Raw genomic sequence first — 26,951 nt, 5'->3', positions numbered from 1 at the left:
TCGTTTGTTGCTGGTCAGACTGGTAGAAATGCTGACAAAAATGCTTGTCAACCAGCATGGTCTATTTGGTGAAGCTGGTTGGCCTCTTGCTGTATTTAAGAAGCCTGGAGGGGGCATCCAAACCACAACATGCTAGTAACCAGCAGTGCTTGGTGACTAGATCATCATGACAAGTCTTTGCAACACTCACAGAAGAGTGAGGTACATAACATCAGTATGGCTACAATGACAAATTACATCACATTTAAATATTAGATCCATGCATCTTATTATGCTAATGTATGAAGTCTGCTATTGGTGTTAATTTGTCAAGAAAGCCGTGGAGGATAATGAGGATTTGAAACTTCTTGCTATTGTTCCATGCCAGATGCAGGACATTTCTTTGCCTCTGCTGCCTTACAACAGGGCTTAAAGTTGTTATTATAATAAAAACCGGCATCATATTTATTTGAGTTGTTATTTTTAACCTTTAATAATACCAGCTGACAGGGCTCTCTGTTGCCTATGTTTACAGCATTAAGTGAGATTTTCCCTCTTGAGAAAAATTAACATGTATCTACTGTACCTAATATTTATTCAAATGAATCGATATTGAATCAAGATCGGAATCAAACCACAAGAATTGAATTGAAATAGTAAAATTTGTATCAAGCAATAATAAAAACAGTAGCCTACCAGTCATTGCACCAAATGTTTTGACATTCACAATAGCCTACACTTAAAAAGTTTTTTTTTTTTACATCCCCCCCAATCAAAACAAAGGTTTTGTCAGATTTAGCTCACTTCTGGGGACAATGTTGTCCTCAAACATTAGCTCATGAGTTTCAGAACATAGTTTTCTCAGTTGAAAAAGGCGGGACAAACTGGAAGTCCCGCTCTTTTTTTTTAGTTTGAAGGAGTGGCTAAAAGACTTCTCTTACTAAATGCCACCACATTTTTGTCTAAAGCTCTCTCTCCCTTTCACTCCATCTGTCTGTGTTAGATGACGTACTCAAGGACCATCTGGGAGTATCAAACCATCATTTTTCTCCATTAGAAGATCTATTTGTTGTCTACATTGAAGACAATTGTCAAGTGTCAAAAGGTAAGGAGACTATAATATCTCTCAAATATTCTCTCAACAGTATATTCGTCCAAAATAATAGTTGACAAACAGTTTCTTTACATAGAGTCACTAGTTAATAATTAATCTGTTTCTTGATTAATTGTTAGCACCATTCATGAGAGCTCCTCAGCTACATCAGAAGGAAGTAGGGAGACCTACGCCATGTGGCACATGGCAGCTAGAGCCGAAACCAGCAATGATTCATGACAGAAGCAGTTCAGAACAATCACACTATTGTCTGTAGGTTCACATGGATCTTTACACTGTTTCTTCATTTAATCATAGAAGAATCATATTAAATATGTATTTCACGCAACCTTGCCACTGTAGATATTACAATGTGTATAATATACACATTGTAATAACAATGTCTATATTATAGACTCTTTCTAGGCTTTAAAATATTTGAATATTCCCTAGTTATAATGGCACGCATAGTTGATATAGATTATGAATTGGGATATTCATCACTAAGCATGTTCTATTTCATACTCAAACCCAAATTACAGATTCACTTGAATTACATGCGTTGTGGACAGGATGTGGAGTAAACTGAGGTTGAAGATGAATGGAATTAGGTTGAGTATTATATAATGCTCCACTTTACTGGTTTAAAATGCATCATACCTGTAGCATTTTAGTTCCACCTTGTCATAAAGGTGTTACACGTTAACGTAATGGTGGCTGTAACCAGTTATATCAGTGAATGTTGGCCAAAACTTTCCAGGAGAGCCTGTTCTTGTTAGATATCAGTGTGTATCTTGAGTTGGATCTCAGATAGTGTTCAACTGAATTTTTTAGAATATGACGTCAAGTTGATAAAATACAATAGATGACATTTCCTCTCACATAAAAAGTACAGACTATTAGATGTTATAATGTAGTGTTTTTACTCCTGTATAAAGCTTTATTTCACCCACAAGGCACTACAACAGTAGCATGAGGGCCACATGTACTGAATATGACTCAGTCATATAAGCTAGTTCCTGTCTGACACTATAACCTTTGTATGAGAACATCCTGTTTGATTACGATAATCACACAACATTTTTTAATATCAATCTCTTTATTACTTAAAAGTAAACAATTGTGACCAAGTGGCCACATGTCTGCAAACACTGGCATACTGTCATGAGTTGGCTATGTGTGTGTGAGTGAGAGAAATACTGTCTTTCATACACTGCCTTTTTCTTTAATATTTCTTTAAAAATGTATACTTTTGCAGTCCTTAAATTGAAAGTACATGAAGTCCAATGAAGCATGACTGAACATTAAATACATGTGCTACTTTCATGATTGGCATACCAATCACTGTGATTATGTATATTTTCACCTATGCACTCTTGTATGCTAATGCTGTTAAGTTCAAATATTATGTTGAACTTTTTTTAAATTTCAACAGTAAATACTTTAAATACTCCTGCCAAACCAACACAATTTCATGGCAATTAATAACTATTTTATGTTTTGGCTTTTGACTGTGATGTTTTGACTATATATATATATATATATATATACATATATATATATATAGCATCTGACATGGTTCATAATTTTCCTCAGTCAGTCAAATATTTTGCCCAAGAACTTTATGGCAGATAGATTGGGCCCGGTTGGGCCAGTGAAAACATCACAGTTTTCAGGTACAGAAATTGAATAAAGTAATCAAATGTAAAATAAAACTGCATAGTCTTCACTGTATACATTAAATGTAGATTGATTCCTTATAAAAGTTACAAAAGTTATTCTGTCAAAGGCAATGGGTGAATTTCTCTTTATCTTTTGTTATTAGATTAACATTAAAGAAAGCAGACGGAATATTAGGTTGCCGTCACTTTAAGAGCTGCACGTATCCAATATGCTGTTACACACGCGCTTTCTTTCTCAACTGTTTATATTCACTGAACACATAACTGACTATGTTTCACAAGGATACTCGCCGATACAGGCATTTTGACAATTTTGTGTGAATTTCTCGATTCAAGCACAAGAAGACAAGAAAGAGAACTCAATTTATTAGGCTTGCAGTCTGAAGGGCAGCTTTCTGGGCGCGCACCTCGGATGATTGCGCACAGAAAACTTAAAATCTCTAAAACGTAAAATAAACAAATACAAAATTAAAGTAAAGACAGCAGCCCTTCACGGACGACTGCTGTCACATATAACAAAACACAACATAAATCCAGGCCTGTTCCTCTCTCGATCTTCACTGTCGTCGCTCCTCCTTTATGCCTCCGCTCCTCCGTGAGAGATACGAGACCGGTGCGTCGCGCAGGTGTCGCTCATTATCAATCAAGCCACCGGCCTCGCAATGTTCTCTCACGGCCCTCGGCCTCGTCCTGCTCGCCATGGTTACCTTAAAAAAAGCCCTGATCTCCTAATCTCATTACTTCTGACAACCCACACACACACACACACACACACACATTTTATAGGGACTTTCCATTGACATAATGATTTTTATACTGTGCAAACTGTATTCTATATCCCCTAACCCTACCCATAAAAACAAACCTTATAGAAAACATTGTTTAAAATTTTCAACAAAAAAAAAAGACAAAAAAAGGGACACGATTTATTATGATTTCTAAGCTGTTTTCGTCACGGAGACCAAAAATGTCCCTACAAGGTAAAAAAAAATCCTATTTTTTGGGGACATTTGGTCCCCACAATGTAGGGTTTACCAGGACCACACACAAACACACAATCCCCTAATGCCTTTTCCCACCCCATACTCAACTTTACACACCCCAGCCATATAATCAAACTTACATCATATGTACAAAACTCTGCAGATTCACTGCTTTTAACCTGTACAAGAGTGTTAATATATGGGACTCATGCCAGAGCGTCCTTAAACATAGACATCCTTCATCCCTTCACGGAGGAGTTAATCTTCTGCTCCTCCCCCACACAGGTGAGCTCTGCACATGTACTCACACAAGCTGGACAGCTTTACTAAGGCAACACAGGAAACAAACGAATGAATGAAGACTCTCTGACCTCAGTATACTACGTAACTACACTTTTAGAGACTTCTGAATTTGGCAAGGTTTCTCTTCTTCTTAAAGTGGTGAGTACTTCCTCAACAGCCAATTTCGTTTGGAATAAAAGCATGTGTTTATACAAGGGTGTGTTGGGAGGTTGGTTCTGTTTCAATACAGATAAAGTCTTGCATCAGACAAGAGTCATGTGGTCAAGACTTGCCTCATAGGCTAACTTCCCTTGCTTTACAGTTTCTGTATTTATTCATTTCATGCTTTATTTCCCACCAATGGTTTGTTTTGGCAGTAATTAGATGGTTTGTCAAGAGTAACTATTGCATTAACCTCTTTTCGATAGACATATTTTTCATTATAACCAAACAGCTAGACATTCTGCGATGGAACGCTGTTAAAGGACACTTCACTTGAACTGTATCTCTTGTTGTCTCGCTCTTACTTTAAACAAGCACATCATATATTGTACAGAGTGATGGTGGTCTTAAATGTATAGTGTTTTGAATGGGCAATTTATTTGCGGCTCAAAATTAAAATAAAGTGGTATTTTATATTCACATATTTTGGACAGTTTGACCACAATACTGCTGCTGACCAGCTGTGCTTGCCACACTTTTGGCAGGCAAGGACTGAAACTATTCAGGGAATTCTGCATCAAAACCTAATAAAGCACTGAGTGGACAGACATTTTGCCTATTAAGGCAACTGCAAGTATCCTTTCATTCCACATAAATGACAGATTAAGACTTAAGTATTTCCTGACCTACGAGCACAGACGCATTTTTCACATTGTTTCCTTGAGAGTGCAAGCTTACGAAGGGTTGCATCAGCCATGCTTGAACTGAGTTTACACTTAAAAGACGCCTTTTGACATACACGCATATATTTATAATCATAACATTTGCTGCACTGCCCTTTCTGTGGTGTCCATCATCATTTCAAACCAGACACAGCGAGAAAGTTTCACTAGCTTCATTCTTTACCCTTGTGAAAAAGAAGTCTGCCTAATGTGCACCTTAGTGTACTTCAAATCGTTAAAGTATATATATTTTTAAAACCGTGCTTTCAAATAATATAATATAAAAATAAAGGCCACTTAAGTGTACTTAGAGATGTTTCTTAACAGTTTAACATTACGGCCCGTAAGCAAGTCATCCGTAGGTTGAATTTCATAGTGGCTCTGCGACACTATGAAAACATTGCTCTGTTAATTTGAGACAAACCGATCTGTAGAACCTGGAGGAAGCTATCTGTTAGCAAAGGACCATTTTGACCAACAAGACTCAACAACAATAGCTCAACCAAAATTGACCAACATTTTGGGGGTATTCAGCTGACCAATGGCAACCGGGGGAGTGTATAGGAACCCTCGCAATAGCGTAATACTTTGCCTGCCATGTATTTATATTTATACACGGTTGACCTTTAATAAAACACTTTGGGAAGATCTGAACATATATTTAGTTTTCAGGTTGAGGATACTGCTGTAGCCTGAACTTGCAAGTAATTACACCTACCACAAATTCAAATTACAGTGTATTTTTACTTTGTTTATTTACTTTGATACCAGTCTTTCATTTGAAAGCCATGTTTCTAGTATCTGTAAAACCACATTCTTCTATCTTAAAAATATATCTAAATTACGACAAATGCTCTCAATGACAAATGCGGAAAAGTTAGTTCATGCATTCATGACCTCAAGGCAATAGATTATTGTAATGCTCTACTGGCTGGTTGCCTTGCACGTTTGTAAATAACAAACTCCATCTGGTTCAAAACACAGCAGCTGGGTTCTTAAAGACTAAACAAGTAATACGCATGCGCATGCCGTCACCGTTTTCGCAGATTCGAGTTTTTGAAGTTTACACGGATATGATAATGGTTTTTCAAAACCAATGGGCACTTTCAAAACCCATTTACAAAAACTTGCACTTTGAAACCTACTTCAAGGTTTAAAAGTGTTCTGGTTTCAGTTGAAACGGTGTCGTGTAAGCGGCCCCTAAGTTAACAACTAATGATTTTTACAACGGAAATGAATCAATTAAAAACTTAAGCTAGACAATTACTTTCTTCTAGCTGCTGCACAGCCAAAACAATCTTTGTTGCATTCATTTCCTATTATCACTGTAAAGTTTCTTTGAAACAATCTGTATTGTAAAAAAGCGCTATATAAATGAAGATGACTTGACTTTATAATAATTAAGCTTTAAATATGATTAAAAACACAGAGCTGCAGAATAGCTAACTTATAAGTCTGAATTAATGATGAAGGGGGAAAATATGCAGATGGTACACAGCTGTTTTATATCAAGACTAATCTTTCCAGTAGGTTTCTTTCAGCCAGTAATGCTCTGAGGAATGTTTTTACCATTACTTTTCCCCTGCCTCATCTTCCACCTTGTGTATTTATGTGAAGATTATGCTCCTGTTGCACATTCTATCACTGCTTTATTTTCCAGCTTTTGGACACTTCACACTGCACTTTTTTTTTCAGCAACGCATTCAAGTTTTACAATCATTTCAGTTCTCAATAAAATGATCACTGATCCCAGAACCCTTTTTCTGTGTTTCAGATTGTGTTTACAGAGCTTGACCTTATACAGACAGTGTTCTTTGGAGAATTGTTACGTGTAGAAGCCTAAAATGGAGGTACAGAAAATGTCAAACGGTCACCATGATCTCAGCCCTGACAAAAGTCCAGAGAGCGGGTACGTTTCAACACCAACACATTCATGAGGAACTATTTCAGAAACAGAAAATCATATTATGAAATTCATGCTTTAAAAAGTCAACTCATATCTTTTTTACCCTATAAACTATGCAGCTCAAAGCAAAGCTTTGTATCTATGTATATTAAACTCTCAAACTTTTAATAGTTAATAACATAATTAATAATTAATAACAACTAGAAAACAAGATATTTCTTATTTTATATATTATTATTATTTTATATATATAAAGATTTGTTGAGGGGTTGAATTAAAATAAGAAATATCTTATTTATATAAGTATATGTATATATATAATAACCAGGATTATCTCTGTCTAGAAAAACCTGAATTTATATTTTTAATTAATAATTAATATTTTCAGCTTTCATTTGAATTTGTGAATTTTTTTGTATTTTCATGTGCGTTTTAAAAATATTTCTTATTTACTTATTTTCAGTTGTTTTATTTCTGTTTTAGTTTTATATCTTAAACGTATTTAAGTTTTTCCAGCTTTATTTCAGTTAACAAAACTATTTAACAGTTTTTGTTAACAGCACTGAATATTAAGAGTCCACACCTGCTAAAATTTCAAAACGTAATTCAGTAGCTGTGTCATTTCCTGTATTTTCTCAAAACATTTCCTGTATAAGACAGATGAAACAGATATTAAAATGTGTAATTGTAACTTTCCATAAAAAACAATATTCCTTTTGCTTGTATTACACAGATTTGATGCCCTTGAAAACATAACTGAAAGCGAAACGTTCCTCCATGATAAAAGCAATGGAACAACTCATTTTACAGATGTGAGTATGCAAATTTCAAAATGTACTTCCCAGAAACATACAAGTAGGGGTGAAATTAGAAGATTGATTGAAACAAACACAGATGCTTACAGACAAGTAAGAATAATTTCTAACTTCTTCATCCTTAAAGCAGCCGTATGTAAGATTGTGGCCAAAACTGGTACTGCAATCACTTTCAAATTACTGTAGAGCGGTGTATCCCCTCCACCCTGACTCGAGGTTGCCAGATAGGCTGCAGGATCCAGCACGAACGTTTGTAGCTGCAGCTGTGGTAACTAGAGCTGAGCTGGCAACCCGGATGCCGAAACACTACTGACTTCGTGATTGGTAGATAGGTGGAGGGTGGCGCTTCAGGCCAAAACACAACATGACAACATCAACATCAGTTGAGGGCTGCAACTATCACTTTTTAAATGACAATATCCTGGCCGGACTACTGTTGTCAGTGATATAAGTATTTGAAATGAACATGATTTCTTCGTGTCTAGTGACATATCAGGGCCATTTTATGATTAATTGAAATACATTTCTTACATACAGCTCCTTTAAATTTGTTTGTGGAGTTACGTACACAGAAAAAGCGAAACTACCATTCAGGCTAAAGAACCCTATTCAGTTAAATAGGTTCATGACTAATTCATCATTCATCTTTTATTACAGTTTGAGGGAAAGACTTCTTTCGGGATGTCTATTTTCAACCTCAGTAACGCCATTATGGGCAGTGGAATTCTGGGACTGGCTTATGCCATGGCCAACACTGGAATCATCCTTTTTGTGTAAGTCAAACTACACTTGCAATTATGCATGCATTTGGGTTGATTTGAGCTATAATGTATAATCAAATTGAAGGTGTGATATGGCAAACATTTATTCTACTGTTTCTTTTATGTCAAATGTACTGTGAGTAAATCCCTTCTAGTTGAAGAGTTGAAGAGCCTTCTAGTCTTTCTGGTCCAAAGTTACAAATGTAAACAGAACATTTCAGGTCTAGAGAGGTGGAATAATGCCTCTCTTTGGCATTTGGCTGCATTTTATTTTTAGCACCGTAAAGCGCACCTTCTTGTAGAGGACTTCTGTTAGTATGCTGGCATGTGTGTGTTACATATGCGTGTCTGAGTTCGGCCTAACTGAGCATTAAGGCTTCCCTGTGTCCATCTACATTTAACTGTAGGCAAATGCTTCCATTCTCCAGTGTGCCTCTGTCACGTACACATGTGCCAGCCACATCCAGCCTTACAAATACTCAGTCAATACAAAGTCAAATATTTGCATGTTTTTTTCTTCCCTGACGTATTGTGTACCAAAAGGGAAGAGTCACTGCTAAATACAGTTCCTTCATTCTTTCATTTTCATTGCTTCCCTGCCACTATACCACATTCTTTACCGATCAAGTGCTTGGGTAAATCAAGTTGGCCTACACTCAGTTCTGAGTCCAGAAAACTACAAAAACAGCAAAAATAAAACAATATTTATTGATAGGACATATGCAATTGCTAAACCTTATGATCGGGTTTTATTTGTGTAGGGAGCTTTAACGTCACCATGTCTGTGATGTGAAGCACATGTACTGCCCTCACAGATCAGATCTAGAAGGCTTATAAATAGCCTGCTGTAATTAAGTCAAAGCCTGTCTGTCTGTCTGTCAGTCTGTCTGTCTGTCTGTCTGTCTGTCTGTCCAGCCCAAATAGGCTTTTAAAGCAGCTTGTTGTACAAAAAAACAGTTTGCTAGTTGTAATCTCAACAGCTAAAAGGAAAACACTCCTGCCAATAACATTCAGCAATTACAGATAGGCTTATGTCTAAAAGACACTAGGGGGAAAAGCGTTTTTGTTTATGTTGCATACCTTTATCGCAGAGAATGTGTGTGACAGTGTTTTTGTGGTTTGTAGGCTACTACGAAAACACGCCTGAGCTTGTCTAATGCGTCATTAAGGAGATTAGATGATTCAACGACTGGTGGCGGTAATAATATCTCTTATGAAACTGTACTTTGCGCCACCTAATCGTGATTAAATTAGCACCTCTGAACGTCAAATGACAGATTGATGAGTCTGATAATCTGTAAAATCAAAAGGGCAATATTTGATAAGGTAATAAACAAATATTTTGGGGATAAGATTTCTCTGAATACCCATCTAAGCAGGATATTAAAGGGATAGTTGACCCAAAAATCACCCTCATTTTTGCTCCAAAGCTGACTTTCTTCTGTGGGACAAATTTTTTAATATTATTATTTATTTTTTGTCTGTACAATGAAAATCATTGGGGTTCAATGTTGTTTTGGACCCCAGTGACATTCTTCTTTTCTGCTCCACATAAAAAAGAAAGTCGTAGATTTGAAATGACATGAGTGTCAGTAAATGATGACATTTAATTTTTGGGTGAACTACAGTATACCTTTAAGTATACAGTGAGAAGTTACTTTTTTCTGTTGTTGTTTATAGTTTCATCATTTGAGTTACTTGTTTTCAGATTCCTGTTGATAAGCATCGCTCTTCTCTCTGCCTACTCCATCCACCTGCTTCTGAAGAGTGCTGAAGTGGTTGGTGAGAAACATCTTCTCTCTAATGTGTTCAAAGGCAATCCTGATAGCATGAAAAAAGCATCTCACCTTTCCATTACGTTTGTTTGTGTGTTTAGGGATCCGTGCATATGAACAGCTCGGGAACCGTGCATTTGGTACACCTGGGAAAATCTTAGCAGGATGCATTATAACATTGCACAACATTGGAGGTAAAATTAAATGCATTATTACTTTCAGAAGTCAAAAGACATCACAGCTGATAAATCAAAATCAGTGATAACCACAATATGAGCGCTGATCTGATCACAACAACACCAATTGTGTTCTTTCTATGATCCAACAGCAATGTCCTCTTACCTGTTCATTGTGAAGATAGAGTTACCTCATATTATTCAGGGTCTTATGGACCTGCCAGATGACTATGAGTGAGTACCAGAACATAGTACTGATGCTGATGTGCCCGATACAGTGGGGTCCAAATGTGAGACCATGCTAAAAATCTAAAACAAAACATGTCAAAACAAGGGTTCTGAAAAAGACAAACCAAAGTCACTAATCAAATAAGCAAATTTGTGGCTTTTGAACCCCACTGAATTTCCCTTTTTATTATTTGTTACAGTTTTAATTCTCTGTGTACATGGTTAAAACACTCTGACTGCTTTTTATAGTCATATGATCACTCCTATTAGCATGACATTTTATGTAAAACACCTTTTTTCTCTCTGTCAGTGCATGGTACGTTAATGGGAAGTATCTCATCATTATCGTTAGTGTCGGAATCATTCTTCCCCTGGCATTAATGAAACGACTCGGTACGTTCCTGCCACCTTTCCCTTCATTCATTCATTTTCAGTTTTCTCCCTCTGTCATTCTATTTTATTTCATAATTTACATTTACACACCTGCACTAGAGATCTATGGTGAGTGTCTTAAATGAGTTTAGACGGTTTAAATTCAAAGTGATTTAAGGCAGTCACATTGTTCGGCGAAATTTCCCGTAAGGGCGAAAAGATCCCCAGGCGCATAATTTAGCTAATTTTAAGGTTGTCACGTGAAATAGCCACGCTGACCAACAGAAAGCTGCTTGGTTCAATATGACTAAATTTTGTTAATGTGACCGCACCATTATTAAAGATAAAACATTTTATCAGTACACACCTTGGAACCCAATCGAGCCTGAAAAATTGTTATGAAAATGATGTATTTATGCTTTTATTTTAGGTTATCTAGGCTACACCAGTGGCTTATCTCTCAGCTGCATGGTCTTCTTTCTCATATCTGTAAGTCAACTCTCCTTCTACCTACACTGTAAAAAAAAACTTTAGTTTTATGGAATTTTACTGTTTTATTTTACAGATTTTTCATGTATTTTTCATGTATTGTCAAATTACAGAAATAGACTGCAAACGTACATTTCCTGTGTAAAATGTAAATGTCATTTTACGTTTTTTTTCTGGCACCCCAGCTGCCGGAATATTACAGTTTTTTTTACGGGGATTTGTTTTACAGTGTACATAAAGACACCAGCAGGGTTGCCAGGTCTGCGAAACAGAACTAGCCCACTGGCTGATTAAAAACAGTCCAAAACTATCCCAGTGACCCTATACCAAAAATCAATTTTTACATTCATTGTTGTGTATTATACACAATGTCAACTTTAAAATCACTATAGAGTAGTATATCACTTTACAGACCATCCCTCACAAAACTCAAATAGCACATTTCAAATCAAGCACTTCAGGCAGTGCAACTTATGCAATATCAAACCTTTCACCCTCTGAAAAAAAAGAAAGAAAGAAAGAAAGCACTGCAGCATTTGAAAAGTAGCCCAGTTCCATGGGAAAACCATAGATTGGGACACCCAGGACACTAGTATACATTAATCATGTCATTATGACAAATGAATGCATCTCTCCATTGTGTCTTATTAGGTCATCTACAAGAAGTTTGACATAGATTGTCCTGCAGAACTCAACAAAAATGAAACCATGAGCGCTGACACTTGCGAAGCTAAATTTATAACTGCCAACCCAGAGGTGAGAGATCTACTGCAAATCTTATTATCAGGTGTCATTTTGGCTTTACTTCAATCCCAATGAATTAATCTATTAATTTCATGTTTTTATTTTTAAATCACAGACTGCTTTTACCATTCCCATTATGGCGTTTGCTTTTGTGTGTCACCCTGAAGTGTTGCCCATTTACACAGAACTCAAAAAGTAAGGCTGTAATTGCAGTTTTGTTGATTCACATTGGCATTTCACATTTTAAATGTATTAATATATCTGCATCTTTGTCTCCTTGTTGTTTCAGTCCAAGCAAAAAACGCATGCAAAACATTTCTAATATCTCTATTTTGGCCATGTTTGTCATGTACCTGTTGACTGCCATCTTTGGCTACCTCACCTTCTATGGTAATAAGAACTACAAAATACCATATATCATCAAAGTACCAACATTTGTGATATTTAAAAATGTTTTAACAGTCAGTATGTATCTACGTATGTTTAGAAACAGCGCAATCAGAGCTTCTGGAGATGTACAGTAAGACAGACACCCTGATGCTGTGTGTTCGACTGGCTGTGCTGATGGCAGTGACGCTGACCGTTCCCGTGGTCCTTTTCCCGGTATATTAATTTTCCTGGCTCATTAGTTATTGCTCGCATATAATTCCTCTCATCATCTTGCCGGTTGATTGTTGACGGTGCCGCATTGTCTTTCTCTAGATCCGCCGTGCCGTCTTGCAGCTTCTGTTCCCTGAAAAGGCCTTCAGCTGGGTGCGTCACATCTCCATCGCCGTGTGCCTCCTCTTTCTCGTCAATCTTCTCGTTATCTTCGTGCCCAACATTCGCGATATCTTCGGCTTCATTGGTGAGTCAGATCTGCAGCGCAGAGGATTTTAATGGTCACATTAATATGCAGAATTCAACTGATTCATTTTTCTTTTAGGTGCCACATCTGCTCCCAGCCTCATTTTCATATTGCCAGGAATATTCTACATTTGCATCGTCCCCAAAGAGCAGGAGCCGTTGAAATCTCGGCCAAAGATCCAGGTGAAAATCAGACAGAAAGTTACTTCACTCTCACAGATCCATGGCTTCTTTTTTTCTCACTTGCATTTATGTTTTCCAGGCGATGATATTTGTGACACTGGGTTTCATCTTCATGATTATGAGCATTACGTTCATCATAATACAGTGGGTCACTGGAAAGAAGTCGATGGCTCAACACTGACAGAGCTGAGAGAGCACAGCTGAATCCTAAAGACCAAATACAGAACACACAGGCCTGAACCTGCAACTAGCGACCCAGGTTCAGTTTCATTTAGCTTGATAAATAATAAGTCCAAAATTAAAAGGTTACCAAAAAATTGGTTACAGATATTCTTGACATGTTATAGCCATGATGCTCTAATAACATTTTTATTGAAAGACATTTGTACATGAAAAGAAATTGCTGTTATGACTGGCAAATGGAACTTCCTAAATGACATGGATGGAAAAACTGTGAAACTATGATGAGAATTTACTCATTTTTATTGCCAAAAGTGTAAACATGCTGTTTGAAGTCTACCTCCTAAACAGAGCAATTTTACAGCGACAGAGACAGTTTGTGTTTTTTTATTTTGATCAGTGCATATTTTGGGATCCAAAAGTCTTTCATTAGTGAAAATGCTTTGTTCCGTTCATTACAAATGATATTATTAGCATAACATTTGAAGTGAAACATTTGTACAAAATCGTATGATCCTATAAAAGTTCCACCATGTAACTTTTGACCCTCTAGTGGTGAAAAAACAAAACAGAACATTGTTTTGGTTGTGCTTCGGCTCTGCGTGACTGTGGATGAATATGCTGTCCCACTGCTCATAAAACATTCACTAGCCTACTGTGGTCTAAAATATAAACTCACTTTATCATAATGAATCAGGGTAAGACAAAACCAAGTTTTGAAAGAATTATTGAAGGTGTATTGACTCATTATTTCAACTTTAATTCTGAACAAAAGTTACAGCGTACCCGTAATGTTATCTTTTTTCTTTTATTTATTTTTTCTTTCAATCCCAAAACATTCTATTTTTATTTTTCTATATTTGATTTTGAATCCCAGATATTCAATTTGGTCTCAGACCTTTGGAACCCACTGTATGTGAATCTCAGTTAACTTTATTTGTGATGAATGATATATAAAAATACAGTTTATAACTTTATTTAAATAGGAAAAGTGTCCAGTTTTGTGATGAATACCAACATTATCTTTAAGGACAATGCTTGAATGTTAGATGAAGATCCTTAAGTAAATGTATTGTATGTACTGTATGTGTACATGTCTTGTTACACCCATCAAACAAATGAAATCTACAGTCCGAGATGTTTTACAGTACATCAACAGTGTTAGTGCAGTTCTTGGCGCTGTCAAATGACAACATTTCATTACTCTGTTTTAGAGAGGTGAAGGAATACAAATGATCTTGTAGTGTTCAGGAAACACAAAACACTGTTTTGGTGTTTTTTCATGTTGTATGTCATTCTGTTTGTTGTAGAATTGAAAATACTTTTTGAACATCTTGAAAATGAGCATACTTGATTTCTTTGTGGTTCTTTCATGGTGACATGTTGTGTTTCACTGACACAAATTCCACTCCAGAAATGGACCGAACAGTAATAAATGCTGTAAATCACTTCATATGAAAGGTCACTATAGCACAGCATTGATGGGGGTGTAGAACAGCATTCATTATCTATAAGCTTACTGAAATGCCTCTGTCACTCCTAATCAGTATCTGGACCACAACTAAAATTGTTTCCTGTTGGACATCGCAACTATCATTAATGTCAATGTGTGCGTGTTTTGTATTGTCTTTTATGTACATATTGTGTGTGATACTTTATATCAGTTATTGTACATCTTTGTACATATTCTATGTACATATTCTAGTCTTTTTTTCCGCTCAGATTGGACCTGAGTGCTGAGATAAAATGAAGCCTGTAATACGCAATGAATCAAAAAATTTGTGGGAAGCTAATAAAAATATTTAATTGAAATTTAATTACATTTAATAATTCACATTTCCCCAGGATTGTTTTTTAAGTGCCTGACGACTTATGAAATGGAAACAATTCAGCATTCCACAGTTAATGTTCAGAAATAGCCTACATGTATTTATTGTTGAACACATTGCGCTATCTTGAATAATAAAGTCAAAAGATTGCTAAATGTGTAAAAGATTACTGGTTTTATTATATAAAACTATCATACACAATTCAACAGATTCCAAAAAAATTTTATATCATGGAAAAGTTTATTTATTTCCATAATTCCATTCAAAACATTAAACTTCCATAGATTATAGATTCAGGACCCACAACTTAAACGATTTCAAGTATTTAGTTGTTTATTTGTACATAAATTGGGCTTCCAGCTCATAAAACCCACGAAAACAGGATTTCATAAAATTAGAATATTACATGAAATCACACAGTAATTACACAGTGATACCATGGTCATTGAACCAGGTTTTGGTTCTTTTGGCAGTGTGGGCAGGTGCAAATCCTGCTGGAAAATGAAGTCAGCATCTCCATAAAGCTTGTCTGCTGAAGGAAGCATGAAGTGCTCTGAAAATGTCCTGGTAGACGGCTGCGTTGAGTGGACAGCACAGTGGACCAACACCAGCCGATGACCAACACAGACTGTGGAAACTTCACACTGGACTTCAAGCATCTTGGATTGTGTGCCTCTCCATTCTTCCTCCAGACTCTGGGACCTTGGTTTCCAAATGTGATGCAAAATTTGCTCTCATCAGAAAAGAGGACTTTGGTCCACTGTGCTTTATTAAAGTCAACGCAGCCGTCTACCAGGACATTTTCAGAGCACTTCATGCTTCCTTCATTTTCCAGCAGGATTTGCACCTGCCCACACTGCCAAAAGAACCAAAACCTGGTTCAATGACCATGTGTGATTTCATGTAATATTCAAATTTTTGAAATCCTGTTTTCGTGGGTTTTATGAGCTGGAAGCCCAAATTATGTACAAATAAACAACTAAACACTTGAAATCGTTTAAGTTGTGGGCCCTGAATCTATAATCTATGGAAGTTTAACGTTTTGAATGGAATTATGGAAATAAATAAACTTTTCCATGATATTCAAATTTTTTGGAAAGGGTCTGTATATGTTTCTGTATTTAGGCAACATCACCTGAAGGCCAGGTTTTCCTAATATCAGCCATCATTAGAACAGAAAACATTTTACTCATGGGGAAAATTAATAGCTTGGTCAAGAATTCATAAAGGTCCTCTTGATTCTACGTTAAACTAGCCCTTATAAAAATATACTATAGTTCTTGTATTTGTTTAAAGGGATAGTTCACCCAAAAATTTAAATTCTGTCATTTTTTACTCACCCTCAGGTTGTTCCAAACCTGTAAAAAAAAAGAATGTGGGAAACTGAACAGTTCTGGGGCACCATTGACTTCCATAGTATTTTTTTTTCCTACTATGGAAGTCAATGGTGCCCCAAAAGCGGCCTGGTTACTAACTTTCTTCAAAATATCTTCCTTTGTGTTCAGCAGAACAAAGAAATTGAAACAACTTGAGAGTGAGTAAATGATGACAGCATTTTCATTTTTGGGTGAACTATCCCTTTAACCCTTACACTGTGTGAAATCCTGTAACACCTTTGTGTTCCCGGTCAAAAATGACCTTGCTTGTAAATTGCTTGTTATTATCTCCAAATACTGTATTCAATTATTTTGTCAACTTGTTTTCTTTCAATTTGATTTTGTATTTCTTCGTTGACCTGATTGATCGTATTGATCTGCACATACATACGCACCTCAGTTTCTGAGTGAAAAAAAGCATTATTTGTGATTTGTGGATCAATTTGTCAATATTCAACAAAATGTGTTTTAATGTTTTCAACCAGGAAGTTTGTTTTGGAATGCTTTTATTTTGTACAAAATGGCACAAAGTCACATGGTGTTCCCGGTAAAAAAAACAAAAAACAAAAAAAAAACAACCAAAAAAAAAAAACACCGTCTTCAAATAAATTGCTTATAAATCTCTCGTTATGCTATATTATCACCAAATATTGGATTCAATCTTTTTGTCAACTTGCTTTCTTTCTATTAGGACAGGTTTTGTGTGTGTGTGTGTGTGTGTGTGTGTGTGTGTGTGTGTGTGTGTGTGTGTGTGTGTGTGTGTGTGTGCTTATTTATATGATTTACAAGGACACCACTTTTTGTAATGACATGCTTATTACACTGGTATTATAACGTAAAGTGGTTTATGAGTCCTCGTAATTAAAATGACCTAAAAAACATACTAGACAATATTATATTAAAATTGTAAAAAAGCAGAAAGTTTTCTGTGATGGGTAGGTTTAGGGGTTAGTGTAGGGGGATGGAATATTGTACAGTATAAAAACAAGTACGCCTATGGAATGTGTGGTGTGTGTGTGTGTGTGTGTGTGTGTGTTATCTCTAATAATCACACTAATGATAATAATAATAATAATTGCTAATTAAAGTGTTTCTAGTTAAAAAAAAAACAAAAAAACAATCTAACCAGGAGATCAGTATTTGCTGTAACAAGGGTTATATTTGCTAAAGGAGAAATTTAGCATTTACTAAACAAACAAATCCATTTTAGCTAAATTAGGAAAACCTATTACACCCCAGAATGCAAAATTTCTTGATTTTTCTCAAATATTGCCTTAACTAATTATTTTTAACGATTGCAAAACAAAAAGCTGAACAGTTTGGTAGTGTAAAAGTAAAAACCAAAAAATCTCTTGCATCTCATTGCCATAATGTTAAGTTTTCATTTCACTTTTTGTTTTATTTCATCTCTTTTAACCACAGTTAGTAATTCTTCCTCCCATTTGTTGTTTGTTTTCTGTCCTTCATCATTTGTAACATTCAGACAGATACTAGAGGCACGGATGGAAACCAACCAACAGAAGGTTATCTTGGTGTAGTTGTAGACAGTAATGTAATGTCTGTTCTGATGATCTGACTGCACTAAGAGGTCTTCCGCTCTGATCTGAAACAACATGAACACACAGCAGTGTGTCAAGCGACAAACAGGCGAGAGAATGAAAATAGAAAAGAAAAAAAAGTGTGGTTGTCCATTTCCTGTGAAAAGCTTTTGTCTGCTGTTGCTGAGAGTAAGAACTAGGAAGAGAAACTCAATGCTCGCTGTTCAGACTAGTCACCGGTAGTGCAGAGGAGATCTCTCGTTCTCTCTCGGGGTCTCTTTCTTTCTCTCGCTTCGAGTGAAACTTTTTAACGGTTTGGTCCATGAGCATATGAGGCCATGAGGCGAACGTCTAAGGAGAAAGGTCAGGAGAATGCGGGCTGCTCTCTGCTCAGTCCACAGGAGAATGAGAGGCTGGAGGATCTGCTGGGCAGGAGGTGTGTGGTAAGTTCAGAGGCCTTCAGTACAGAGACCAGAACTAAGGTAAATTTACACTTTAGAGGGAAGATGGAGTGTTTTTCATGATGAAATTCAGTCACATCTGTGCAAACAGAGGGCCAAAAGTTTGATTTAAATGCTTTAAAAGACTTTTTTTTTTTATGTGTGTGTGTGTGTTTGTGAAAGTGTATGCATTAAGATATAGTGAATTCTGTAGACAAGAAATATTGAGCATATTTTTTTTACTTCTCCTTTTGAGAAGCTGTCTCTTCTTTTGAACTCTTTTTTTTTTTTTATGTATGTATTTCACCCCTCATTTATCTGAATTAAGAAGTGAAACATTTTCACCGTCACTTAGACCATGTGAAAAAAAAAACAGATCACACATTTTGTAACTTAATTTAACGAAGAGTCACTTTTAACTTTTTAACTTTTAACTTAATGGTGTGACTCTCAAAAAAAATTTTTGAAATTGAAATTGAAAAAAGTTACCTTACAATATTCAGTGAAAATGTGTCATTTAACAGAAGCGAAATGTAAAACAGTGTAAAATATGCACTATTCAGACAACATGTACCGTAACAGTAACATACTGTTTAAATTATATCAGTAAAATGACAATTTCAGAACTCCCTGCGTGACGCATTTCAAATGATTGTATTTTCACATTTTTACTGTAAATTCATTACCCATTTTTTAAATATTTTATGGATTTTTCAGTTAATTATTTAAAAAGAACTGCAGCCACATATAGCCTATACAGTACATCAAAGAAAGCTGTAGGTAAACCAGTATATCCAAACTCATTTCTCACTTCTGTATGTGGTTATTTATTTCTACTTCCTCTGATCATTCCATTATGACACATTCAAGACAGTCTGTTGTTCTGTTGTTGGCGACCATTTATGTAGCAGAAGCTTTTATCTAATATGCATACACATATGCACTGATTATGCAACCATGATGAAGTCTGGTTGAACAAACATTATCAAAAGACTCGTAGCCTTCCGTAGCCATTTTGTGGGTATTTTTGGTGCTGCTTGACTGCACACAGTGAAAGCTTTTGTGATTGAAGGAAGAAAAGGTGTGAAATTTGTCCTCAGCACTGCAGCTTGAACTGTGAGCACTGAGAGGGGTATGACAGGGGAAGTTGCTTAAATACATTTCCTGTCACAGAAAAATGATAAAAAAGCTATTGTATTATCTGCAACTTTACGTGTTTGCTCAGCGTTCATCGGTGAAAGTGATTCACAAACAATCATGCATGTGATGCGTGATGCTAAATACAGTCTTTTTTTCTGGTGTTGTCTGCAGTCTCTGTCCTCAGCGGTTGTGCAGCTGCTCATGGCTGTTCCGAGCGAGCCGAACCGTTGGACACCTCAGCAATCTGGAGTAGTGTGTTTCGTCAAGGACAGTCACCAGCGCTCCTTTTTCATCCGTCTCTTTGACCTTAAGGTTTCGAGACCATTCATCTCTTATTGGCAAACATCGCGTTAACAGCATACACTAAAGAAATGCATTAAATCTAGATCACATTTTGCACGTGCACGTGTGAATTAAAATCTCAACAAACTGTTTTAAAATAGAAAATAAAAACAAACTTTTCCCCATGGGTAGTTCTGAACATTTTTGACCTGTGTTTGTCTGGGAGAAGACTAAGATGATTTCAGAGTTGTTACTTCTCTTCAGGCAGGGAAGCTGGTGTGGGAACAGGAAATCTATAACCAACTAATGTACCAAAGAGTCAGGCCTTTTTTTCACACTTTCCCTGGAGATGTAAGTATTTACCTGTTGTATTTACAGCAGTTCATGCCAACCTTGTGCGTTATATGCTCACTGTCATTATTACAATTGCTTTTGACATGTTTTCACAGTATCAAATAGCAATAGTATTTTGTTTTTGTTTTTTTTGTTGAGGAAGTTTTTATTTCTCTTTCCTGTAAAGTTAATTTTGCGTATTACCAGCACTTCCTCATAGCACTGTCTACCACAAAACTGTCTGCCAGTGCATTTAGGCAGGCAAAAAGAGCTTAAGTTGCACACAGTATTTGCATGTATGATGAATTCACACAGTTGTTGTTGCTGATAAACTAGTTGGGCTAATTTTCTGGTTGGGTAATTAACCACTGTTAAATACTTTCATTTTGTCTCCATTGACTAAACTATCTAATGTAGGATATAAAAAAAGAAAGTCATGTTTTAGGTCCTTTAGTATGAGCAGTAAGCAGTAAAATGGTAAGAACTTAAAGTGGTAAAGGTAGTAGAACTGATAAACTGTTGAGCATGTTCAGTTTGATCACTGATGCTTAGGCCTGTGGAATTTGTTTGGATCTATAGGACGAACCATCCAAACAGTACTTTGAACTTACTATCATTGCATCTGCTACTGAGCAGGACCAATGGAAAAGCATTGTAGCTGGAGGAATCTGGAGTAGAGGAATACCCATAATCCCTTGCACTTGAACCTGTAACCCTCGTGTTATGATGCGGTTCAATTTGACCCATTTAGATTTTTATGTAAATACTGGTTAACCTGGTCTTTTTTTTCTTCTTGACATTTTGTGACTTTTTCTCGTTTAGAGTTATGAACTTGAAAATGCATGTTTCAACACGCTGATGTGTTTTGAGATATACTCACATAATTTATATTATGTTTGTGATGTTGTTGTTTTTTTACTACCTAATGATGCTAAAGGCTGATTTCTACTTCTGAGTCAGACCTACGCTGTAGGCTACGGGTTGGTTTACATTTACACTTCTGCGTCCTTGTCCGTGTTGATGTGCAATTGCACATGCAGAGGGAGCATAAAACCCGAGGGAGAGGGAGGGGTTCTAGCAGACCAATCACAGCGCTTGCGTCTGCGTAGAAGGGCCACGTTGTTACATTTTTGGAGAGGTGCGCGTCAGGGTTCGCCGAAGGGTACGCGCGCTAAACACAGCCTACGACGTAGCTACGGCGCAAGTTCGACGCAGAAGTATAAATTGGGCTTAAAAAGCAGCTTTTTCACACTTTTTTAATAATAATTCAGCCACAGCATAAATGAGCTATCATTTCTTTTTTCTTGAATTTTTTTGACTTTTTCTAATTATGGGTCATGAGCATGCATGCAAAGTTGCAACACGCCAATGTGTAGTGAAATTTGCATATATACATTTTTATATGATTTTGATGTCTGTGGGGTTAATTTGACCCATATATGCAGCTATTCAAAAGCAACTACAGACACAAAATAACAACATTTCGTATGCATGTCAGAGCTCTTCAACTCTATAGTCCTGAAGTGCCAGTGTCTTGCTAAATTTAACAACTTTTTATTTTCAAAGTTTGTCGGTCCCAACTTTTTGAGCATGGACATGAAAATGACCTTTCCAACTTAAATTGTTATAAATTAAAACAATATATAAATTAATTATTATTTAATTAATAATAATTCATTATTGCTTTACATCAGAAATACAGAATGAAAGCGGCAGCTAAACATTTTGTGTTATTATTTTGTAACAACCTTTTGTTAACCTTTTTTAATTTACATTCATGCATTTGCAAGCTGCCAGGGCTACTTTTCAAAAGTTTGCTAACTCAATGCTAACAGTGAGTTAGCATGATGCTAACAACAAGCATAATCAGCCTTAATGTAAGCAACAGTTAGTGTAATTTGACTCTGTTTGAAAAACTTAACTGACTCATTCCTTAACATTGTGTTTGTGCATGGACTTTTATATTCAAATATAAACTTCTCTCCTCAGGACTGTCAAGTGGGGTTAAACTTTGCAGATATAACAGAGGCTGAAAATTTCTTTGCTGTAGTGGAGGAGAAGATCAGCCAGAGAAATAGTCGCTTTGGTATTAAAAATATATACGTTCTTGCACAATATTTTGTTTCAAATGTTTTCTGCCAATACAACATAAACATACACCAGGGTTATGAATCTAATAAAGCGTCTCATTTTAAATATTTGTTATGCTTTCCTCTTATAACATAAAGAGAAACAGCAGAGAAAAGGATCAGATTCTAAAGGTAAGAATCTCTGATTTTCCACAATCACTATATTATTTGAATTAAGTGCAAACCAAAGAAAATGTTTTTATGTTTTTAGATCGTAGAACTTTGCCACCGCTTCCTCGACCAAATGGTAAGTGATTTGTTTTTACACAAATGTTTTTTCTTGTCCATTGGGATACAAAAAAATCTCTGGATGTATTTTGAATATTGTGCTTTTTAATAAGCCTTTTGTTTATTTGTAAAAAAAAAAAATGCTTTGCTTTGTATTGGAAACCAAGGCACTCTTGTCTAGTTCCTGTTGTTGTTTTAACTTAATTATTTTAAGTTTATATGGTTATTGTAAATAATAAAAATCCTACATAAAAAAAACCAATATCATGTCCAATAACAATAAATTTCCACCAAATGTTCTCGTGCTTTCTCTGCATCATAAGTTAACCAGAGGCATTGGACGTTCTGAAAACAACATCAATTTAAATTTGTCTGTTCAGTGATGTAAAACTGCATGAAATGTACACAAAGTAATTGCATCTTAAATCACAGGCTCTGGTACTCCAATGTCTCCTGCCATGCCTCCAATGGTACCGAGTAATGTCCAGATCCAAATTACCCCTTCCAAATCAAAGAAAGAAAAGAAAGAAAAAGACAAGAAAAATAAGAAAAAAGGATCCAAACTGTTGAAGGGTGATATTGGAGCACCCAGTGGATTCACGTGAGTGAATAAGTGGACTCGCTTTAACCAAGATAAATGGCTTCCGTTGAGATGCTTATGTTTCTTTGTGTTGTGACTTTAGGCATGTCAGTCACCTAGGCATGGGTCCAAACAATTTGGACCCAGACCTGAAGAAACTTTTGTCCTGCGCTGGGATCAGCGAAGCAGCCATGGATGATTCGGAAACCTCTCAACTCATCTATGATGTCATTGAGCGTTCAGGTGGAATGGAGGCTGTTAAAAAGGCTGTGTACGAGAAGGGTAAGTCATCGAGATATGCAAACAGCTAACCCGAGTTAAAATGTTGGATTTGTTTCATATTATGCCTCTAAGCCAGGGGTGCACAATCCTGTTCCTGGAAATCTACCTTCCTGCAAAGTTCAGCTCCAACCCTAATCAAATGCATCTGAACCAGCTAAATAAGATCTTCAGGAAAACGGGATAATTACAGACAGGTTTGTTGGAGCAGGGTTTGCACTGAACTCTGCAGGAAGGTACATCTCCAGGAACAGGATTGGCCACCCATGCTCTAAATGTATTGTTTAACATTCTTTTAGAGTCTACATGCCCTCCTGTTCCTAGTGGACATCGGGGTTCTCTTCCCCAAGTGCCATCCGGGTTCTCCTCAACGCCGCCGCCGCCACCTCAAGGTCGAATGGGGCCTCTACCACCTGTCCCAGGTCAAACCTCTGCTCCACCATCCAATCGAGGTTCCCTTCCACCCACACCTCAGAGAGCAGTTCCATCACAACAAACAATAGAGGGCCGCGGTGGTCCTCCGCCAGCCCGATCTACAGCATTAGGGCCCCTGCCGCCTGTTCCTCCCGGTGGGCGTACTGGGCCCTTGCCTCAACCTCCAGGAGCCCGCAGCGCACCCTTACCGCCTGCACCTGGAGGTCGGAGTGGAGGCTTGGCCCCGCCACCACTCCCAGGAGAACGTAGGGAGTCTTTAACCCCCGTTCCAGGAAAGAGACCTGGAACTCAAGTGTCCGAAAGGCGAGGTAGCTTCCTGCCACCCCCACCTGCTGAGGCAGCTCCCCCACCACTACCTCCAGGAACGAGGAACGCACCCTTACCCCCACATCCAAGAGACAATAGATTTTTGCCACCTCCACCCCAATCTGAAATGCCGCTACCTCCTCCCCCGTCTGATTTTTTCCCTAGTCCACCTTGTGAATCCTTTCCTCCACCTCCACCTGAAGACTTTGCTGATTCTTTGCCTCCACCTCATACCTTTGAATCCAACTTTCCTCCCAGAAGCAAATCCTCAGGCTTCGCCCCTCCACCCCCTCGAGCCACAGCCAAACCCAGCGGAGGTGGTCCGCCTCCGCCACCTCCTCCTCCACCTCCTGCTGCTGCCCCTCCGCCAATGAATTTTGGAAGCAACTCCTCACCTTCAACTGGTCCACCACCTCCAGCATCCAGCGGTGGGGAAGTGGGTAGAGGAGCATTACTATCCCAGATACAATCAGGGTTGAAGCTCAAAAAGGTGAGTGTCTACACTTCCACGCTATCACTTTTGAACAGTTGGGGTTAGTACGATTTTTTTGTTGTTGTAAGATATTAATACCTTTAGTCAGCCAGGACACATTCAATTGTTCAAAAGTGATAGCAAAGACATATGATGTTACAAAAGTATATATTTCAGGTAAATGCAGTCTTTTGAACTTTATATTCATCAAATAATCCTGAAAAAAAATCTGTCACAGTTTGCTCAAAGATATCTAATCAGACTTTCTTACAAGATCTAAGCACTGATAAGGTTCCGGCTATGTTAGCTTCTCTTTATTAATAATGTTTGCATGTATGCCTTAAGCTCAACACTCTATACCAGCAATATACAGTAATGTCTCTTGTCCAGGTGACCGCAAGCCAAGAACCCCCTTCACCTTCACTGGATTCAGGAGAAGGAATAGTTGGAGCTCTCATGATGGTGATGCAGAAGAGGAGTAAAGCCATCCATTCATCTGGTAACCACTCAAGATTGTTTTATTTAATATAGTAATCATGAAAGTTAAAAAGTAGTACTTTTATATTAATATTTACACAACATATTATGTATATAATAATGTTCAGACATTAAGTTGATCTGCTGGATTCCGTTGTTTACGTATGCAGTGCCTTTTAACATTTTCTACTTTTTAATATTTTGTAGATGAGGATGATGAATTTGATGATGAAGAGGATGATGACGAAGATTGGGATTAATCCTGCTGTAATTGAAATATTTTCGATAGATGTACTTGGGCAGCTTAACATGTTTTTAAAGTTAAACAACACTGATCCGATGCATTTTCTCTAGGAACGCACTGATATTCAAATTCTGGCCGAGTTAGGTTTTAGGTTTAAGGTCGATAACTGAAAAAATTGAAAAAAATCATAAATAAAATTAAAACACTGATGACTGAAATCACACAATTTTAGGCATCACAACATTATAATATACAGTATAAAAAATGAAAATTCATTTAGAGATTTGCTTTGATATCACATTTAACAATGCTGTGAAAATGATATTACTTTTTTAAGTTTTACCTTCAGGGAGAGTTTGATGACAAAGATAATTAAAAGTAAACTAATGTAAAAAAAAATTAAAAAAAAAAAAAAAAAAAATCCTGCACATATATTATGCATAGTGATCTAGTGATCGCTCTCTAGTTATGAGACTCTATGGGTTCTCAGTCTCAGTGAGTGCAACAGAGCTATAAAAAGTTTATCAAAGAAACTGGAACAAGTCAATGTGAAATGTAAAGTTGATCTCTTACTCAAATGTAAACGTGCAAGGTCTATGTTGTTGTTTATAGTTGTCCGTGAATGACAGATGGTTAATAAAAGTGTACTATTAGATTTTTTGAGCGTGTTAATTAATCAGCTAGAGTTTATTCAATAACGTAATGTTAATCAGTACTGAATGTATTTACCATATGTAAATATACTCAAATGTGAATAAAAAAAATGAATATATGGCTTGCAAATTATTGCTTTTTTATTTTTTTCTTACAAGACATCAACATCTAAGAGCAAGACAAAACATTGTAATTTACAACTGGACTATTCTACCATTCTACTAAAAAAAGCACACAAATATTGTGAAATATTTCCAGTGTTAGATATTATCTGAGTGAACTTATTTGACCGATTGTATTTGCTTGAATGGTGATTTCTCAACCAGACAAAAAGCATGAAACTAGATGCACAGCATAAAAGTGTTATTTCCTAAACAAGTCAGTCATTTTGAATGCGTTTAAATAAATATAACAATATATCGAATTGGTCAATCATGCAAAAATGCCCTCCACCGTTATTCAGTATCGTCTAGCAACAAGTATCATCCAATAAATAATATTCAACTTCAAATAAATATATATTACAAATAGTGAGAAGCAGCCACAGTCACACAGACATGAAGGCAAGTGGTGTTCTTGCAGATTTTGGTGCCATTATTAACCCAGTTACTGGAATCAATACATATATAACTATCAAACATACATACACACATATATTACTTTTACAATTTCATAATCTGGATGGAACATTAGAAATTGCACTGGCCCACTGATTGAGTAATTTAACAATGAGTTTCTAAGCAACTTTGTTTTTCTGACTAGTGGAACGTTTTCAAAGTTTATGAGTAATATCCTCTTTAAATGTGCTTTACAGTTTATTGGTTGATTTTT

The 26,951-nt window shown here is 36.6% G+C and overlaps 2 protein-coding genes across 4 annotated transcripts; both read left to right on the top strand.

Moving 5' to 3' along the window:
- Positions 1 to 896: 896 nt before the first annotated feature.
- On the top strand, positions 897 to 15,362 carry slc38a5a (solute carrier family 38 member 5a). 3 transcript variants are annotated; one of them, XM_084388734.1, is made up of 17 exons: positions 897 to 1,084; positions 4,023 to 4,178; positions 6,678 to 6,812; positions 7,543 to 7,621; positions 8,282 to 8,397; positions 10,094 to 10,167; positions 10,262 to 10,354; positions 10,489 to 10,570; positions 10,875 to 10,957; positions 11,367 to 11,425; positions 12,077 to 12,181; positions 12,285 to 12,364; positions 12,459 to 12,559; positions 12,657 to 12,772; positions 12,872 to 13,016; positions 13,095 to 13,198; positions 13,278 to 15,362. In XM_084388734.1, exons 3-17 carry the CDS (start codon positions 6,748 to 6,750, stop codon positions 13,377 to 13,379), a joined length of 1,404 nt encoding a protein of 467 aa, XP_084244860.1. In that variant the 5' UTR covers positions 897 to 1,084; positions 4,023 to 4,178; positions 6,678 to 6,747; the 3' UTR covers positions 13,380 to 15,362. The 3 variants fall into 3 exon arrangements, with proteins under 3 accessions (XP_084244860.1, XP_084244862.1, XP_084244861.1); XM_084388735.1 differs by lacking the exon at positions 897 to 1,084 and adding an exon at positions 1,219 to 1,345; XM_084388736.1 differs by lacking the exon at positions 4,023 to 4,178 and having other exon boundaries at positions 954 to 1,084; positions 13,278 to 14,831.
- Positions 15,363 to 18,129: 2,767 nt separating this feature from the next.
- Positions 18,130 to 26,249, top strand: wasa (WASP actin nucleation promoting factor a). Its single transcript, XM_084390054.1, has 11 exons — positions 18,130 to 18,564; positions 19,873 to 20,013; positions 20,248 to 20,334; positions 22,306 to 22,402; positions 22,545 to 22,577; positions 22,657 to 22,692; positions 23,106 to 23,274; positions 23,357 to 23,535; positions 23,832 to 24,763; positions 25,136 to 25,244; positions 25,430 to 26,249. Exons 1-11 carry the CDS (start codon positions 18,460 to 18,462, stop codon positions 25,480 to 25,482), a joined length of 1,941 nt encoding a protein of 646 aa, XP_084246180.1. The 5' UTR covers positions 18,130 to 18,459; the 3' UTR covers positions 25,483 to 26,249.
- Positions 26,250 to 26,951: the final 702 nt, after the last annotated feature.

This window comes from Rutilus rutilus (genome assembly GCF_951802725.1).
Source record: "Rutilus rutilus genome assembly, chromosome: 19".
NCBI lineage: Eukaryota > Metazoa > Chordata > Actinopteri > Cypriniformes > Leuciscidae > Rutilus > Rutilus rutilus.
Note: the sequence above shows the minus strand (reverse complement) of the source record. Positions and strands in the feature narration are given on the sequence as shown.

Bases quoted from the DNA above. Each gene is read 5' to 3' on its own strand.
- wasa (XM_084390054.1), top strand. From the start codon at position 18,460: ATGAGGCGAACGTCTAAGGAGAAAGGTCAGGAGAATGCGGGCTGCTCT. The intron at 20,335-22,305 runs GTAAGTATTTAC...TTCTCTCCTCAG, and splicing joins TTCACACTTTCCCTGGAGAT to GACTGTCAAGTGGGGTTAAA. The intron at 22,403-22,544 runs GTATTAAAAATA...TATAACATAAAG, and splicing joins CCAGAGAAATAGTCGCTTTG to AGAAACAGCAGAGAAAAGGA.
- slc38a5a (XM_084388734.1), top strand. From the start codon at position 6,748: ATGGAGGTACAGAAAATGTCAAACGGTCACCATGATCTCAGCCCTGAC. The intron at 10,168-10,261 runs GTGAGAAACATC...TTGTGTGTTTAG, and splicing joins GAAGAGTGCTGAAGTGGTTG to GGATCCGTGCATATGAACAG. The intron at 12,365-12,458 runs GTAAGGCTGTAA...TTGTTGTTTCAG, and splicing joins ATTTACACAGAACTCAAAAA to TCCAAGCAAAAAACGCATGC.